The following is a 16,103-nucleotide window of genomic DNA, read 5'->3' as shown; positions in this document are numbered from 1 at the left end:
GAGCATGGAGGTGAGGAGGAGCATAAAGTGATTCTGAAGTTTAGGGAGGAAAGGGAGAGTTGGAGCAATGAGTCCGAGCAGCTGGACTGATCAAGCAGTGGATTAAAGGAGTGATAACAGGAGTGAGTGTTAGCGCTAAAGAGGAGAGTGAATGTTCAAAGATTGCAAGCAGGGTAGCCTAGTGGTCAGAGCATTGGACTAGTAACCGGAAGGTCGCAAGTTCAAACCCCCGAGTTGACAAGGTACAAATCTGTCGTTCTGCCCCTGAACAGGCAGTTAACCCACTGTTCCTAGGCCGTCATTGAAAATAAGAATGTGTTCTTAACTGACTTGCCTGGTTAAATAAAGGTAAAAATACAAGGGGTGGAGTTAGGGTAGATAGCCTGTCTATTCTGTTCCACTTCAAGGACCAGGTACTGCCAAATAAAGTCATCATAGGATATACAGTACCAGTCAAAAGTTTGGACAGACATAGTCATTCAATGTTTTTTCTTTATTTTTACTCTTTTCTACATTGTAGAATAATAGTGAAGACATCTAAACTATGAAATAACACATATGGAATCATGTAGTAACCAAAAAAAGTGTTAGTGGAGTTTATCATTGAGGGACATATAGTGGTTCGTAGGGACAGAGATGTAGGGGGGGATATGCCACCTTCATAATGCAAGATAATCCTTATAGGATGCTAGGCAAAGGTATTAGATGGGAATATGTGGTGGTGGAGGTGTGGTTGAGAGGAGGGGTGCTACGTAGGTGGGTGTTTGGAAGGGCAAAGTGGGATACATTTCAGGAGCTGCGGGAGCAGGTGATGGCTTGGGTGGATATGAGAGGGAATGTGGATAGTATGAATAACTGGGTGAGAACAGCATTTGTGGGGGCAGCTACTGAGGCTATACCAAACAGTTCAGGGAGGAGGAGGAAAGCAGTCCAATGGTGGATGGAGGAGTGAGGGGAAATGGTGAGGAGTAGGAACAGGACATTTAGAGTACTGAAAAGGATGCATGACTTCCAACATCTGATTCAGTGTAAGCAGGCCCTGGTGAGGAGAACTAATCCGTCAGGCAAAGAGGTCATGTTGGCATCGGTTCTGTGACACCAGTGGAAGGTGACACCTGTGGGAGAAGTGTGGGGGATGATTAAGAGGATGAGTGGGGTTAGAATGGAGTGGGATTATCCAGTGTTGACGAGTGGGAAGGATGTGGCAGTAACAGATAGGAGGAGAAGGCAGAGATGATGGCCAAAACGTTTGTTGAAGTGCATAGCTCTGCAAATTTGTCAGAGGAGGGGCAGAGGGGGAGAGATAGAATGAGAGAGGAACATCCTGGAGTGCTGGATAGGAGGAATGATGTCAGTGATGTGTTGAATGCACCATTTACCATGGCAGAGGTGAAAAGGGCAATAGGTAAGGCTGGGTTAACCTCACCTGGGAAAGATGAGGTATGCTATGTTATGTTGTCCCATTTTAGTGATGAGGCACTGGATAAGGTTTTGGTGTTGTACAACACAGTGTGGGAGGAGGGGAAACTACCAGGCAGTTGGAGGGAGGCAGTAGTGGTACCAATCTGGAAGCCAGGGAAGGACCCAACGAGACCAACAAGCTATTGGCCAGTAGCTTTAACATCACATGCATGTAAGATTATGGAACATATGATTACAGAGAGGCTAACTTACTTTCTGGAGAGCAGGGGGCTAGTATCGCCACATCAGAGTGGGTTCAGGAAGGGAACGGGAACTATGGACCCAGCTTAGAAGCAGAGGTGAAGAATGCTCAGGTGAACAAGGAGACTGTTGTAGCTGTCTTTTTTGATGTGGAGAAGGCGTATGATATGATGTGGAAGGAGGGGTTGTTAATCAAGCTTGATATTATGGGGGCAGGAGGAAGAATGTACAACTGGATAAAGGATTTCCTGTTTGAAAGGTCTATTCAGGTGGGGGTGGGAAAGTCACTATCAAGCAGCTACCTGGTGGATAATGGTACACCACAGGGGAGCGTGATTAGTCCTCTGTTGTTCACAATCATGATCAATGATGTTTACTCAGGTACAGCCAGATATTGGGAGGTCGTTATTTGCAGATGATGGGGCCCCATGGAAGAGGGGAAGAAATGTGCCATACATAGTCAGGAAGGTACAGGAAGCAATTGAGGAGGAAGAGCGGTGGGCATTAATGTGGGGATTCAGGTTCTCTGTAGAGAAAATTCAGTGGTGCTAAATGTGATGCGCTGTCTGACGAGGAAGGAGTGGGGAGCTGGGCGTTCCTCATTGAGGACCATGTATGCTGCATTGATTCGATCTGTAATAGACTATGGCAGTATAGCGTATGGTTCGGCAGCCCAGACCTCATTGGAAAGGCTAAATGTCATACAGGGGCAAGGACTCAGAATATGTAGTGGGGCGTTTCGGATCTCCCCAGTGGCTGCACTACAGGTGGAGATGGGGGATATGCCATTGTGGATTAGAAGACAGTAGCTGGCAATGAATTATTGGGACAACCTACAGGGACATGGGGTGTCTCATCCTGCGAAAAGGATTTTACAGGAATGCTGGGAACATGAGCGAAAACAGAACACAAGATTTGACTGGGTGGGTAATACCCAGGTCGAAGGAGATGGGACTGTATTGAAGGGATTTTAGTCCAACAGTAGCTATTCCTGTAAATGCACCATGGCTACTCCCGCCTCCAGTAGTTAATCTAGAAGTGTTGGAGAGACTACAGAAAGATAGGGAGGGTGATGATCCATCTGATTCGTTTAAGAGGAGTCTGGATACTGTGTATCAGGATTTTGTGGCCATTTACACAGATGGTTCAAAAGATCCAATGACAGGACGTACTGGGTCAGCATTTGTAGTGCAAGAATGTGGGGTGGCAGTCAGGAAACGTATTACAGATCATCTGACTGTATATATGGCGGAGCTGATGGCCATACTGTTGGCCTTGCAGTGGGTGGAGGAAGTCAAGCCACACAGAGTAGTTATTTGCTCTGATTCATGTGCAGTGTTGATGAGTCTCCAGTCCTTTAGCTCATGTAGCAGACAAGACCTGCTTTATGAGGTGCTGCAAACCCATGGCAGGGTTAAACCAAGTGAACCACAGATTTACTTGGGTCCCAGCCCATTTGGGGGTGGAGGGGGACGAGGCAGTTGATGTACTGGCTAAACAAGCACTTAGAAGTGGGGATGTTGATGTTGTAGTTTCAATGAGCAAGGAAGAGACAAAAATCCTGATATGGACAGTGATGGTGCAGAGATGGCAGGAGCTGTGGAATAGAGATACTAAGGGCAGGCAAGGCTATTTTTACAAGATTAAGGGTGGCAAATTCAGCAAATTCAATAAATTCTTATATGTGAAAGAGGCTGGAATCTAGTATGAGGGAGAAGGGGATACAGGAAATTCGTTTAAAGAGTATATTAAAGTAGAACGTCATTAGATATAGTCTCAAATATTTTGAAATATTTTTAAGGACAACCGGGCTTGGCAGGTAGGATTTTGTTTCTCCCCTTTTCTGGCCCACACTCCAGTACAGTAAGTGGCGGTACTGCGCCATAAAGTTGGATGCCAACCGCCGATAAACCCCACCGAAGAAGACAGGACAAGAAACAGCGGAGAGAGCAGGTTGTAATAATCGTCATTTTTGAATGGTGTAAATGAATAATGGTAGCTGTCTAATTTGAAAGAAAAACGGATAACTGGCAAGTTTGTTGGATAGGAAAGTTGGTTGACATTGGTAGTGACACAAGCTAACAGGATTTGGCGACAGAGGCAACCGTTAGCGTCTAAGTTAACCAGTCTGCTAGCTATGAGCTATCTTGAAGACAAAACCATGCTCAGTTGATAACCGCCATAGATTGTTATCTAGCTAGCCAGAGTAGAGACGCGATCAAAGCTATCGTTAACACGAAATATATGTTTTTGTCAACTGTTAGCAAGATCATTGACGTTGGCCAGGTAACGTTAGCTTTCGTTGTCCTAGTGAGCCCCAGCCAATGGCCATTGTTATATTGACAAGGCAAGTCACTGAATAATTTATTGGGGCAAAATGAACTCCGACGAGGCAGCAGCTCCAAAACCTGTCACCGATGATGATGGCATGTCATGGTGGTATCGATGGCTCTGCAAAATCGCTGGGGTCCTGGGCGGTGTATGTAAGTAAACGCTAACCATCCATTTTCTTATCTCCTGTGGTTGCACCTGCTTACTGTATACACGACCGTCCGATTCTAATCGGTCCTGGCGCACCCTGCTTCCACGTCTACAGTCTCTAAATGTTTTAATGGGTCTATCTATGCCTTTCATGACAGTGACAGATCATGAAGCATGTTACCGGCAAGCATTTTAAACGTTTTTCTCATGACCTATTCCTGGCATACTAGCCTATTGTTTATGTATTTAACATGGCCCTTGACCAAAAATCGAATAAAATAAAGTTGTATTTATCACATGCGCCCAATACAATAGGTGTAGACCTTATGCTTAAGTCCTTAACTAACAATGCAGTTCAATAAGTAGTAATTTACTAAATAAACTAAAGTAATAAAAAAATTTAAAAAAGTAACACAATAAAATAACAATAAGGATGCTATATACAGGGTACGAGTCCATGTGTGGGGGTACAGGTTAGTCGAAGTAATTTGTAAGGTAGGGGTAAAGTGACTATGCATAGATAAGAAACAGTGAGTAGCAGAAGTGTAAAAATAGGGGGGGGGGTTGTCAATGTAAATAGTCTGGGTGGCCATTTGATTAATTGTTCAGCAGTCTTATGGCTTGGGGTAGAAGCCTTTTGGACCTAGACTTGGCGCTCCAGTACCACTTGCCATGCGGTTGTAGAGACAACAATTTATATATAGGTCCTGAACGGCAGGAAGCTTGGCCCCATCGATGTACTGGGCTCTATGCACCAACCTCTGTAGCGCCTAAGGTCGGATGCTAAGCAGTTGCCATACCAGGCAGTGATACGAGTATTGTTGATACACACACACAGAATTGTGAGTATTGTGCTGTTGGATAATGAGGCTATATTCTCTTTAGGAAGCTCTGTTGATGTGCTTTCTTTGAAATATTACAGTGTTTAGTCAAGGCCTTCAGTCTCCTCACTGAGCCCCTGTCTGCCCGCCCAGACAAAGCACTGGCACACCACTCTACCCCCACATCTCTTTGTACAGCGCCAAACCCATTGGTCACATGTTCTGATTCAGATGGGTTGGGTTAAATGCATTCAGTTGTGCAACTGACTAGGTATCCCCTTTTCCCCTCACTGCACCAGGAGGCTGGGAATGGGCACAATCATAGGCTGTCTGCTTGCCTGACTGGCACACCTTCTAAGTCATCTATTCAGTGATAGCTTCTATTTTATAATGTCTGGTAGAGTATATCTTCCCTCAGGGACTCCGTGTGAGACCAGGGGAGAAGACTGCCCTTCTTATTAAAGCCACGGAAGTTCAAGGCTGACTGCAGGCATTGTTAGCAGAAACAGGATCCCCCATTAATGGACAAATAGCAATCTTCGTGGTCAGTTTTCATGTAAATAAGTAAAAAATTCAATCAAGGTACCAATAATTGCTTCACTTCCTGGACGAGCTCAAACTGCACATGTTACATCTCCATGAGACGCCATCATAACCGACTTAACTCAATGGCGCATTGAACCCAAATTTTCACATAGGAATGTATGGTGACACATGATCAATGGCTTTGTCCATTCATATATACAGTCATTTTGTGAGACAGACAGAGTTGATGTTTGTGCTTATGTTGCACTTCCCCAGCATTAGGCCTATTGCAGCCCTGCCCTCCCTTCCCACCTATCCCTTTCCTGCCTTGCTGTGGCTGTGATACCGGAGTATTGGCCGCTGTATCACATTCCCATGCAGGACCGTTGCATAGTCAATGGGCTCTGTATTATTCAGCATGATGTAGAATCAGAGTGCAGGATAGGTCCTATATGCTTCCTCTGATGTTAGCTGCTGCAGAGTACTGCATGTATGTGTGTCTTGTCTGTGGTTGTACGGCATGAGTGTGCTCGTTAGCTGAATGGTCTCGTCTGGTACTGTGGGATAAAAAAAATTAAAAAATCAGTGCCATAACTTTTCATTTAATCACACTAGTATAAGATCTCCATCAAGAGCCTCCGGAGTGGCTCAGCGGTCTAAGGCGTTCACTACAGACCCGGGTTTGCTCCCGGGCTGTGTCGCTGCTGGCCACGACCGGGAGACCCATGAGGCGGCGCACAATTGGCCCAGCGTCATGAGGGTATATTCGGGATGTCCTTGTCTCATCGCCTTCTAGTGACTCCTTGTGGGGGGCCGGTCGCATGCTCATAGGTGCGGCTGGCTTCCGGGTTAAGCGAGCAGTGTGTCAAAAAGCAGTGTGGCTTAGCAGGGTCGTGTTTCGGAGGACGCATGGCTCTCGATCTTCGTCTCTCCCGAGTCCGTATGGGAGTTGCAGTGATGGGACAGGGGAGAAAAAGGGAGTCAATATTTTGTTTTTATTCCATCAATCAGTCACTAGTAGTGTAAGGTTTCTCTCCTGATAGAAATCCTGAGCCGTGTTTTCAAGATTTTCTATGCTGCCGTATGTAACTTTTTGGGAGACCTGACCAAATTCACATAGAAATAGGAGTTACAGATATGTCATTCTCATTGAAAGCATGTCTAAGAAGTGGTAGCTCTGTTTTAAGTGCGCTATTTCTATGCTTCATGTCTTTTATTTTCGGTTTTGTACACCAGTTTCAAACAGCTGAAAATACAATATTGTCGGTTATGGAAAATATTTCACAGCTGTTTAGATGGTACAATGATTCTCTACACTTTACTTGCTTGTTTTGTCACAAACTGAAATTAGGCCAACTATTAGAATTTTAGCAACCAGGAAATGGCTTGAGCAATTTCTGCATACTGCATCTTTCAATGGTTTCAAACCCCACAAGTTAATAATTTTGCCCAAATCAAAGTTGGGTACAAAAGACAAGATGAGCTACTGTAGTGGGCTGTGTGAATTAATTTACTTAAGTCTGTACCAACTTGTGTGTGTGTGTACACAGTACAATGGATGTAATACAAGTAAGTATCCCATCTGTTCATTGTCTGGGTCCCTAATCATGCTCACAGTGGACTGGTAGCACGCAGCAGAGCCAACCAGGCAGTGCATAGCAGGGGTCTTGTAGGAACTTAGCAGGGGGCCTGTAAACTCTGATTAATACCCATCATCTGCCTCCTATTTGTCTCAAATATAGCTCTCTGCCAGAGAAGAGCTGCGCCTCTTGTGTTGGTTTCCCTGGTATCAAAACCATGTTTAAATGACAAATTCAGGCCCTTGTGGTTTCTAGTTAAGCTTTATTTGATTTGAGTTTGTATGAATAAGTTTGTATGAATCATCTTTCTAACTTGGAACAAAGACTCCTTTTATTTTAGTCTGTTGGTATTCATGGTGTCCCTATTTGTGCCTGTATGTACTTGATCTGGTTGCATAATGAGAAATGTAACATTGCATGTAATATAATTTTCTCTCCCACTGAAGCATGTGCCATCTCAGGAGTGTGGATGTGTGTCACTGTCAACCCCTTAAACATCGCAGCTGGAGTATGGATGGTGTAAGTTTCAGTTTTCCACAATATGATCCTTACGTGTGTGCCTTTTGTGTGTTTGCTCGTGTGTGTAAAAAATATTCACCAGCGCTGTGTTAACGTCCTCCTGTTTCAAGGTTGAATGCCTTTGTGTTGTTCCTGTGTGAAGTCCCATTCTGCTGCCAGTTCATTGAGTTTGCGAATGCAGTGGCGGCTAGAGCGGACAAATTCAAGCCATGGCAGAAAGCCTTCTTCTATTGTGGGTAAGAACTGGACTGAGACCTGCTGGCTTCACAGGTCTCACCTGTCCATTTGTCTTGGCCTAGAATTTAAATGAGCCTTTAACCAGTTGATAAACCCACTGCCGGTTTAATGTGATTCAGTGTTTCCCATACTCCTTCCTTGGGACCCTTAAGGGGTGCACATTTAGTTTTTTGTCCTAGCACTACACAATTGATTAAAATGAACCTTGATGATTATTTCAATCAGATGTGTAGTTCTAGGGCAAGACCCCCCCCCTCGGGGTCCAAGGGACCGAGTTTGGGAAACACTTATTTTTTAGTATGGCACTTTTTCCTATATCACAGTTGAAAAACACACTTCATATTCTATGTAATCAATCCCTGTTTCTCTTATTTCCAGGATGGCACTGTTTCCCATATTTCTGAGCTTCTCCATCACCACGTTGTTTGGGAATGCCATTGCCTTTGCTACAGGTGTCCTCTATGGTCTCGCCTCCCTGGGCAAAAAGTATGACTTTTCTATTTATACTTTTAGTGATAAGATTTTGGTTTGAATGTACTGTGTGTGTACATAGTGTATGTATTTTAGATGTCATTTTTTTTTCTCACTTTTTCCCATTTCAGTTCAAATTTCTCAATCAACATTTAGATTTTCAGGTGTTATTAATCAGTAACAAGATTCATTAAATGTAAAATAATGTAACGTCTTGTAACAGGAGACTGCTTTGTTCATACCCCTTATAAACTTGAGTGACAAAAAGTAACCCTGTGATCTCACATTCAACATCACCCTGTTTTCTTGGAAAATCTGACCATAATTCTATCCCGATTACTGCTTACAAGCAAAAACTAAAGCAGGATGTACCAGTGATGTGGATGCTGGGCTGTTTTGCTAGCACAGACTGGAATATGTTTTGGGATTCATCCAATGGCACTGAGGAGTATACCACTTCACCGGCTTTATCAATAAGTTCATCGACTTCGTCCCCATAGTGACCGTACATACATATCCAAACCAGAAGCCATAGATTACAGGCAACATCCACACCGAGCTATAGGCTGCCACTTTCAAGGAGCGGGACACTAATCACTACGCTTATAAGAAATTCCGCTATGCCCTCAGATGAACCATCAGTCAAAGCTTCAATACAGGATTAACATTAAGTCCTACTACACCGGCTCTGACGCTTGTTGGATGTGGCTGGGCTTGCAAAATATTACGGACTTCAGCTGCAAGCTGCCCAGTGACGCGAGCCTACCAAATGGGCTAAATGCCTTTTATTCTCACTTTGAGGCAAGCAACAATGAAGCATGCATGAGAGCACCAGCTGTTCCGGACGACTCTGTGATCACGCTCTCCGTAGCCAATGTGAGCAAGACCTTTAATAAACAGGTCAACATTCACAAAGGCCACAGAGCCAGATGGATTACCAGGACGTGTACTCTGAGCATACGCTGACCAACTGGCAAGTGTTTTCACTGATATTTTCAACCTCTCCCAGACAGTCTGTAATACCTACATGTTCAAATGTATTTATATAGCCCTTCTTACATCAGCTGCTATATCAAAGTGCTGCACAGAAACCCAGCCTAAAACCCCAAATAGCAAGCAATGCAGGTGTAGAAGCACAGTGGCTAGGAAAAATTCCCAAGTAGACCATCATAGTCCCTGTTCCCAAGAAAGCAAAGGTAACCTACCTAAATGACTACCGCTGCGTAGCACTCAAGTCGGTAGCCATGAAGTGCTTTGAAAGGCTGGTCATTGCTCACATCAACACCATTATCCCAGAAACCCTAGACCCACTCCAATTCGCATACTGACCCAACAGATCCACAGAGGACGCAATCGCACTCTACACTGTCCTTTCCCACATGGAAAAAAGGAACACCTATGTGAGAATGCTGTTCATTGACTACAGCTCAGCGTTCAACACCATATTGCCCTCAAAGCTCAATCACTAATCTAAGGACCTTGGGACTAAACACCTCCCTCTTCAACTGGATCCTGGACTTCCTGACGGGCTGCAGCCAGGTGGTAAGGATAGGCAACAACACATCTGCCATGCTGATCCTCAACACAGGGCCCCCTCAGGGGTGGGTGCTCAGTCCCCTCCTGTACTCCCTGTTCACCCACAACTGCGTGGCCAAGCATGACTCCAACACCATCATTAGGTTTGCTGATGACATAACGGAGGTAGACCTGATTACCGACAACGATAAAGACAGCCTATAGGGAGGAGGTCAGAGACCTGGCTGTGGTGCCAGGACATCAACCTCTCCCTAAACGTGAGCAAGACACAGAAGATGATCATGGACTACAGAAAAAGGAGGGCCGACCACACCGCAATTCACATCGACAGAGCGGGTCGAGAGTTCAATTCCACACCACCAACAAACTATCATGGTCCAAACACACCAAGAAAGACGTGAAGAGGACACGACAATGCCGTTTCCGCCTCAAGAAGCTGAAAGATTTGGCATGGGTCCCCAGATCCTCAAAAAGTTTTACAGCTGCACTGACCGGTTGCATCGCCTGGTATGGCAACTGCTCGGCATCCGACCGTAAGGCGCTACAGAGGGTAGTGTGTACAGCCCAGTACATCACTGAGGCCAAGTTTCCTACCATCCAGGACCTATATACTAGGCAAAAAATCGGCAAAGACTCCAAACACCGAAGTCATAGACTGTTCTCTCTGCTACCGCACGGCCAGCGGTACCGGAGCCCCAAGTCTAGTTCCAAAAGGATCCTTAACATCTTCTATCCCCAAGCCATAAGACTGCTGAACAATTAATCAAATGGCCACCCGGACTATTTACATTGACACCACCCTCTTTGTTTTTACACTGCTGTTACATCTATGCAGTCAATTTTCCTCTACCTACATGTTCAAATTACCTTGACTAACCTGTACCCCAGCACATTAATCCAGTACCCCCTTCATTATTATTTAACATTTTTTACTAAAGTTTATTTAGTAAATATTTTCTGCATTGTTGGTTAAGGGCTTGTAAGTAAGCATTTCATGGTATATTCGGGCACATGTGACAAATAAGATTTAACTTGTCATGCTTTCTTCCCTGCTTCTCTCTCTCCTCCCTCTTTCAGGGGCGATGCAGTGAGTTACGCCAGGCTGAATCACGAGAAACAGGGGGATGAGGAGAAGATGACCGGGACGACTGACGGGTCAATATAGTGAGATGGCTATCCCATCATCCCTTTATCTGTTCCCAGAGGAACAACACTATCCTTAACCAAGGGACAATGATGTCATCCCTGCTACTCTCCTCCCTCTCAGTTACTGAGTTTATTTATTTACCTAAATGGCTGCATCTTTGATGTCTTACTTGGTGTAATTTTTCCATATATATTTAATGTTGTTTGGTCCTTAGTGTGAATTTAGTTTTCCATGACATTTTAACATAAAGGTTTAGCTGCTGTGCTGTTTTTGTTTTCCTGGTTAGTGGGGTTACCCTTTTTGGCAAGTAGGAAAAGTTATGTACCCTCTTAGCCAATCCGCCTTTCAAGAAACCTGGGCGATAGTGAATGTGAAAGCTTTATTTTTGTGAAGTCATTTCCCCAAATCATGTTATTCTCATTGCGCCGCAGGAAATTCATCCATTGAGAGTTATCCCAAACGTATATCCATTCCATCCAGTAAAACCCAAAGATAAGAAGTCCTCTTTTTGTTTAATATCCGTTACTTGCGATATACAATGGATGTTTAGGTTTAATGTACCTACAGAGGACCTCGGACACGGAACTATGATGTAACCGTGAATCACAACAGCTTTCAGTGCATGTATAAAAATAGCTACTTTCTCAGCATTCTAAAAATGTGCATCTAATCAAACAGCTGCATGTTGCGTGTGTCTTGAGAAAACCAGATTAAGAATGTGAGTTGAATAGCTATGCTGCTTTAGCACCTCTTAACCTTTCAAATGCTATTGGTGTTCTCTTCTAGAACCTGATTGATCTATGCCACCTCAGAATGTTTGATCTGCCCCATAGAAGCATGCTTTAAAGGACTGATGAGGGAATGTGTCTTGATTCAGGGACTATTTTGTGTGTAACACACAGAGCCATGATTTGCCTTTGTCCCTCAGTCAGGTGAAATATACACTTATGTCCAACCTCTGATCACAGGTACTAATGTGTTGTTCAGCAACATGCTACCGTTGGGATTATTTCCCACTTTAGCTCTGGATTGGAAATAATTTAGTTACTCATTGAAATGGTCACCCATAACCAGTTCTCAGGTAGGCCTATTTTGTTTCCTAGATACTGGATAATTAGCTAACATGCTATTGCAGGTCACTTTAACCAATGCAAAAGGTACTATCCACATGAACCAGCTTTTGTAAAAAAAAACACTGAAGGAACACCAGCGATAATCTCACTAAGGCATACAATATAAACTACTATTTAGGCTTAAGTTCATTAATATGCAACATAAGCATGTTAGCAGCTGTCTAATGTAGCTTCACTGTTACCTTCCCTGACACAGAAAGCAACTGGGGAAGAGCTAGAAATTGGGTTGACTACATGTTTCATGCATTAAACCAGAGGTCTCTATTGCCCATATACAGGAGGGACACTAATCCTTAGTTCTTCATGCCTACACAGCACAGCTACACTATTGTTATGGAACAATGGGCTCAAAAGGGAAGCGTTAATCTTAAACGTCAACAGGTTGCCCGTGCAGTAGAAATGATAACTGACCTGTAGTTTGCTGTAAGGAGTGTGTGCATATGCTTCTGTGTATTGATGTTGAATTTGGTTTGTCGCTTATTTATGTCACAATGAACTGGAACTTCAAAGGAGGCCACAAACTCAGTTGCTTATTATATGGTATTGTTCTCTCCCCATCTGACAAAAAAATAAAAACATTCTGCCTTTTAAAACAATGCCTGTCTTTTCCCAGTTATTACATGATCCATGCACATAAGTGTAAAAACACTACATACTGCATGTGATTAAAGATATCAAACTTTTAATGTTAAAACCCACAAATGCAACAGCTTCTCTAAACCTAACCTGTGGACGTTAGATAAGAGATTACATTTTAAAACACTGAAGAGGATGTACCAGACAATGAATGAAAGATCGATGCATTGTTGAAGGAGCACTAGGATATTTGAGTGATTTGGGCTGAGTGGGATTTGAATAAAGTCCATATCCATTTGAACAAACTTCTTTGTGCAATCCTTATGGGTCACCAAACGATCCACTTCCCAAAGACACTTATTAATTCAGTCAAGCCACCTGTTCTGTGCCCCCTAGTATATGGTTAGTCCACAGTCCCATAACAGAATGATGCAGTTAAGACTTCAGAACCAGTCAGGTTCATTTGAGTTTTGCTGATTTGGGCTTCCTTGGTTCTTTGGTCTTCTTGATTAAGTCTGGGTTGTTATGACTAGCCTTGATCTCTGCTTCCCAATTCTTCTTCGCCATCGTGTACAATCTCATAGTCGCCTGGGCGTCTTGGACCTGCAAAACATTCTCAGACATTGGCTATGGTTCACAGAGGACTACTGTATAATTGTGATTTAAAAAATGTTTAAAAATGTTGATAAAAAGCTGATTTACGGATGAATGTTCTCCCTGCTGTACTTTGACGTTAAGTATCTCTCTACACAGGAGTTTCAGAGAGGGCCGACCACTCTGAAAAGAAAATTACACTGTTCATACCTTCCTCTTATAGTGTTATTATAACCCATTCTGTCACACATAATACCTGCCCCCCCAAAAAAAAACAGTCTTTACCTTCACAATTTTCTTGAAAGGTTTATACTTCTGTGTGTCTCTGATTCTCTTTTTTGGGTGATCCAAGAGCAAAATCTGAAAGATTTCAGTATGGAAAGTTTATGTAAATGTTGACAATGATCTCAAGTCAAGTCAGGTTTTAGTTAGATCATAGAAGTGTACCTTGAGGTCATTGTGAATGGCGTGTCCCACTAGCGTTCTCCCCTGGAGGATCTCAGCCACCTCTGTCTGTACAGTCTTTACATTCTCACCTGCAGCATATAACAGCATTGATGACACAAAAGTCACATTTGAAAACAATGCGCAGAAAATCTAGTTCAATGTTTCCAAAGCCGTCATAAGAACATTAATATAGTGTTAAGAGGTCTGAGGTTGGCTCATGCTGGGCACCGTTTTTGATGTTCTCCGGCCGGATGCCGCTAACAGCTGTCCTGTAGTCTGTCACCTTCTCTGTGGGCTTGACGTGTTTGTCGTAGATGCACTTCCCAAACTGGTTGACAAGGGAGACCCGGGCTACAATGCTGTCCTCTCCATCTGGCCCCACACCCACCATCTCACAGTCCATAGCTACCGCCTTGGTAAGGCTGACAGGTGCCATGATGAACAGGGAGAGAAAAAGGCTTGGTCACACCAGAAAAATCATTTCATTCAAGTGACTGAAGACAGCCAACAACATTCTGCTCTGTACTTTATGGTGAAGTAAGCTCAGGGCCCATATCCACAAAATGTCTCAGAGTAGGACTGCTAATCCAGGATCTGGCCATATAGTCTGTTATAGAAAGCGCTACTTTTCCAACTCAGCTGCTACCGTCATAGAGCACATGCAGATATACACCTTACGATTAGGAGCTGCTGATGTCCTCTATCTTACCCCTCGAACCCCCTGTCCTTGACCAGCGCCTTCTCTGTGGTCTGGGCATCTGTCTTCCGAATGCCTTGCATCTTCCTCATGATATCCGCTGCCTCTGTCCCCACTGTGGCCTCAATGTCGTCAGGGTCCACGTCATCAAACCACATGTCCGATCTAGTAGAGGACAGATTACATGCATTAACCCCCACACACATTAACCAACACTGAGGTGCCAGTGGAAATAATGTGACAATTTGACCTTAGGTTTGGATGCAAGTTTGACAACTGACTATTGAAGTGACTGAACACGCGGACACAAACCGTGCACATGCCTTTCACTACAGTGAGGTTGTTGAAGTCAAAATCTCAAAAGTTATATATACACACACACCTGTCAGATGTTTTGCTTATGAGCGATATTGGTAACACTGGATGGACTTACTCAGTGGGTTTCTTTTCCTCCACTTCCTCTATTTTCTTCTTCTTCATCTGTGTGTTACCCTCCACCTGGGCATTGTTCGGTTTCTTCTTCTTGGCGTTAGGCTGTTCTGTCCCCGATGTTCCTGGACCTTTCCCATTCACCTGGGATTTATTGGGAACGGCACTGTCCTTCCCTACTTTCCTACTGTACACCTGCATGGGCTTGGCATCATTCACTGTCTTTGATAAGTATTTAGCAGACTTCTTATCCTCCACCACCTCGTCCTTCTTTGAAATGTCTTTAGTGGGTTTCTTAGGGACTTCCTTCTTTGAGTTCCGCTGAACTGGTTTATTTTTTACTGGCAGGGGTTTGGATTTTAACACCTGCAAGTAGAGAGTGAGCGAGCTTTAATAGCATCACAACATCCCATTTTAGACAGTAATGACATTGCACCAATGCCTTCAGGTCTGTAATCATCTATCCCAAAAAATATTTATCACAACATTTCTTGACTTAGCCAAGTCCTTACCTCTAGTAACGTTTTCCAGTTGGCTGAAAACTGTTCGGCATCTTTCGGGGGAAGCAATGCATTGGTTTTACCTTGATCTTTAGCCACTGGTTGTTTCTTGGTGTGTTCAAAAAACTTTTTCTTTACAAGTTTATTTTTCTTTTGGTCCTGGCTGGATTCTGGCGTTTTAGAAGAAGCAGCAGAGTCCGTTTTCTCTGGCTTGACTTTAGACATATCTCGAGGACTATGAGCTTTGATTTAGAAAATATGTCTGTCAATTCTCCTCTTCAAATTTTTTTTGAGTTAGGCAAGCTAACGTTAGCTGCTAAAGACACGTTGCAGTGTAATGGCAGCCTGAACATTCATTATAACTTTAGGTCTTCACGTCTCATTCTAAAAAGTGAACATTGCTAAGCGACTAGCCTTTGACTTAATATGTGACAGCCGACTATACTTCAAACGTCCTGTTGTTCAGTAAATTGGCTTCTTGGATGACGTTAGCTTGCTAGCTAGTTTTGCTAACATGTGATCAAGCATTAGTTAGTAAATTAGCTGGCTAATTACATTTGCTAAAGCAATGATTTGACGGTTTGAACCGCAATAGTTCACCTCTACAAATACCTTAATGAATACTTACAAACTCGCCATACTCGTTATGCTTTACAAACAGATATCTACACATGTTTTTTCGTACGTCGTGCTGAAATGTGTACTTCTGCAATGTGTCACAAATGTGAATGTCCGACAGGAAACGAGG

The 16,103-nt window shown here is 43.6% G+C and overlaps 2 protein-coding genes across 2 annotated transcripts; one reads left to right on the top strand and one right to left on the bottom strand.

The window, feature by feature from the left end:
* The first annotated feature begins 3,558 nt into the window (after positions 1-3,558).
* LOC118385399 (calcium channel flower homolog) lies at positions 3,559-12,708 on the top strand. The gene is made up of 5 exons (XM_035772517.2): positions 3,559-4,145; positions 7,516-7,588; positions 7,699-7,824; positions 8,204-8,311; positions 10,910-12,708. The coding sequence occupies exons 1-5, from the start codon at positions 4,040-4,042 to the stop codon at positions 10,995-10,997; spliced, it is 501 nt and encodes a 166-aa protein (XP_035628410.1). The 5' UTR covers positions 3,559-4,039; the 3' UTR covers positions 10,998-12,708.
* A 69-nt stretch (positions 12,709-12,777) lies between these two features.
* LOC118385398 (RNA exonuclease 4-like) lies at positions 12,778-16,103 on the bottom strand. The gene is made up of 8 exons (XM_035772516.2): positions 15,368-16,103; positions 14,860-15,221; positions 14,439-14,591; positions 13,958-14,151; positions 13,730-13,818; positions 13,568-13,642; positions 13,391-13,465; positions 12,778-13,291 (listed from the first exon to the last, which is right to left on the bottom strand). The coding sequence occupies exons 1-8, from the start codon at positions 15,578-15,580 to the stop codon at positions 13,148-13,150; spliced, it is 1,305 nt and encodes a 434-aa protein (XP_035628409.1). The 5' UTR covers positions 15,581-16,103; the 3' UTR covers positions 12,778-13,147.

The sequence above is a fragment of the Oncorhynchus keta genome, chromosome 6 (genome assembly GCF_023373465.1).
Source record: "Oncorhynchus keta strain PuntledgeMale-10-30-2019 chromosome 6, Oket_V2, whole genome shotgun sequence".
In the NCBI taxonomy this organism is placed as follows: Eukaryota; Metazoa; Chordata; class Actinopteri; order Salmoniformes; family Salmonidae; genus Oncorhynchus; species Oncorhynchus keta.
Note: the sequence above shows the minus strand (reverse complement) of the source record. Positions and strands in the feature narration are given on the sequence as shown.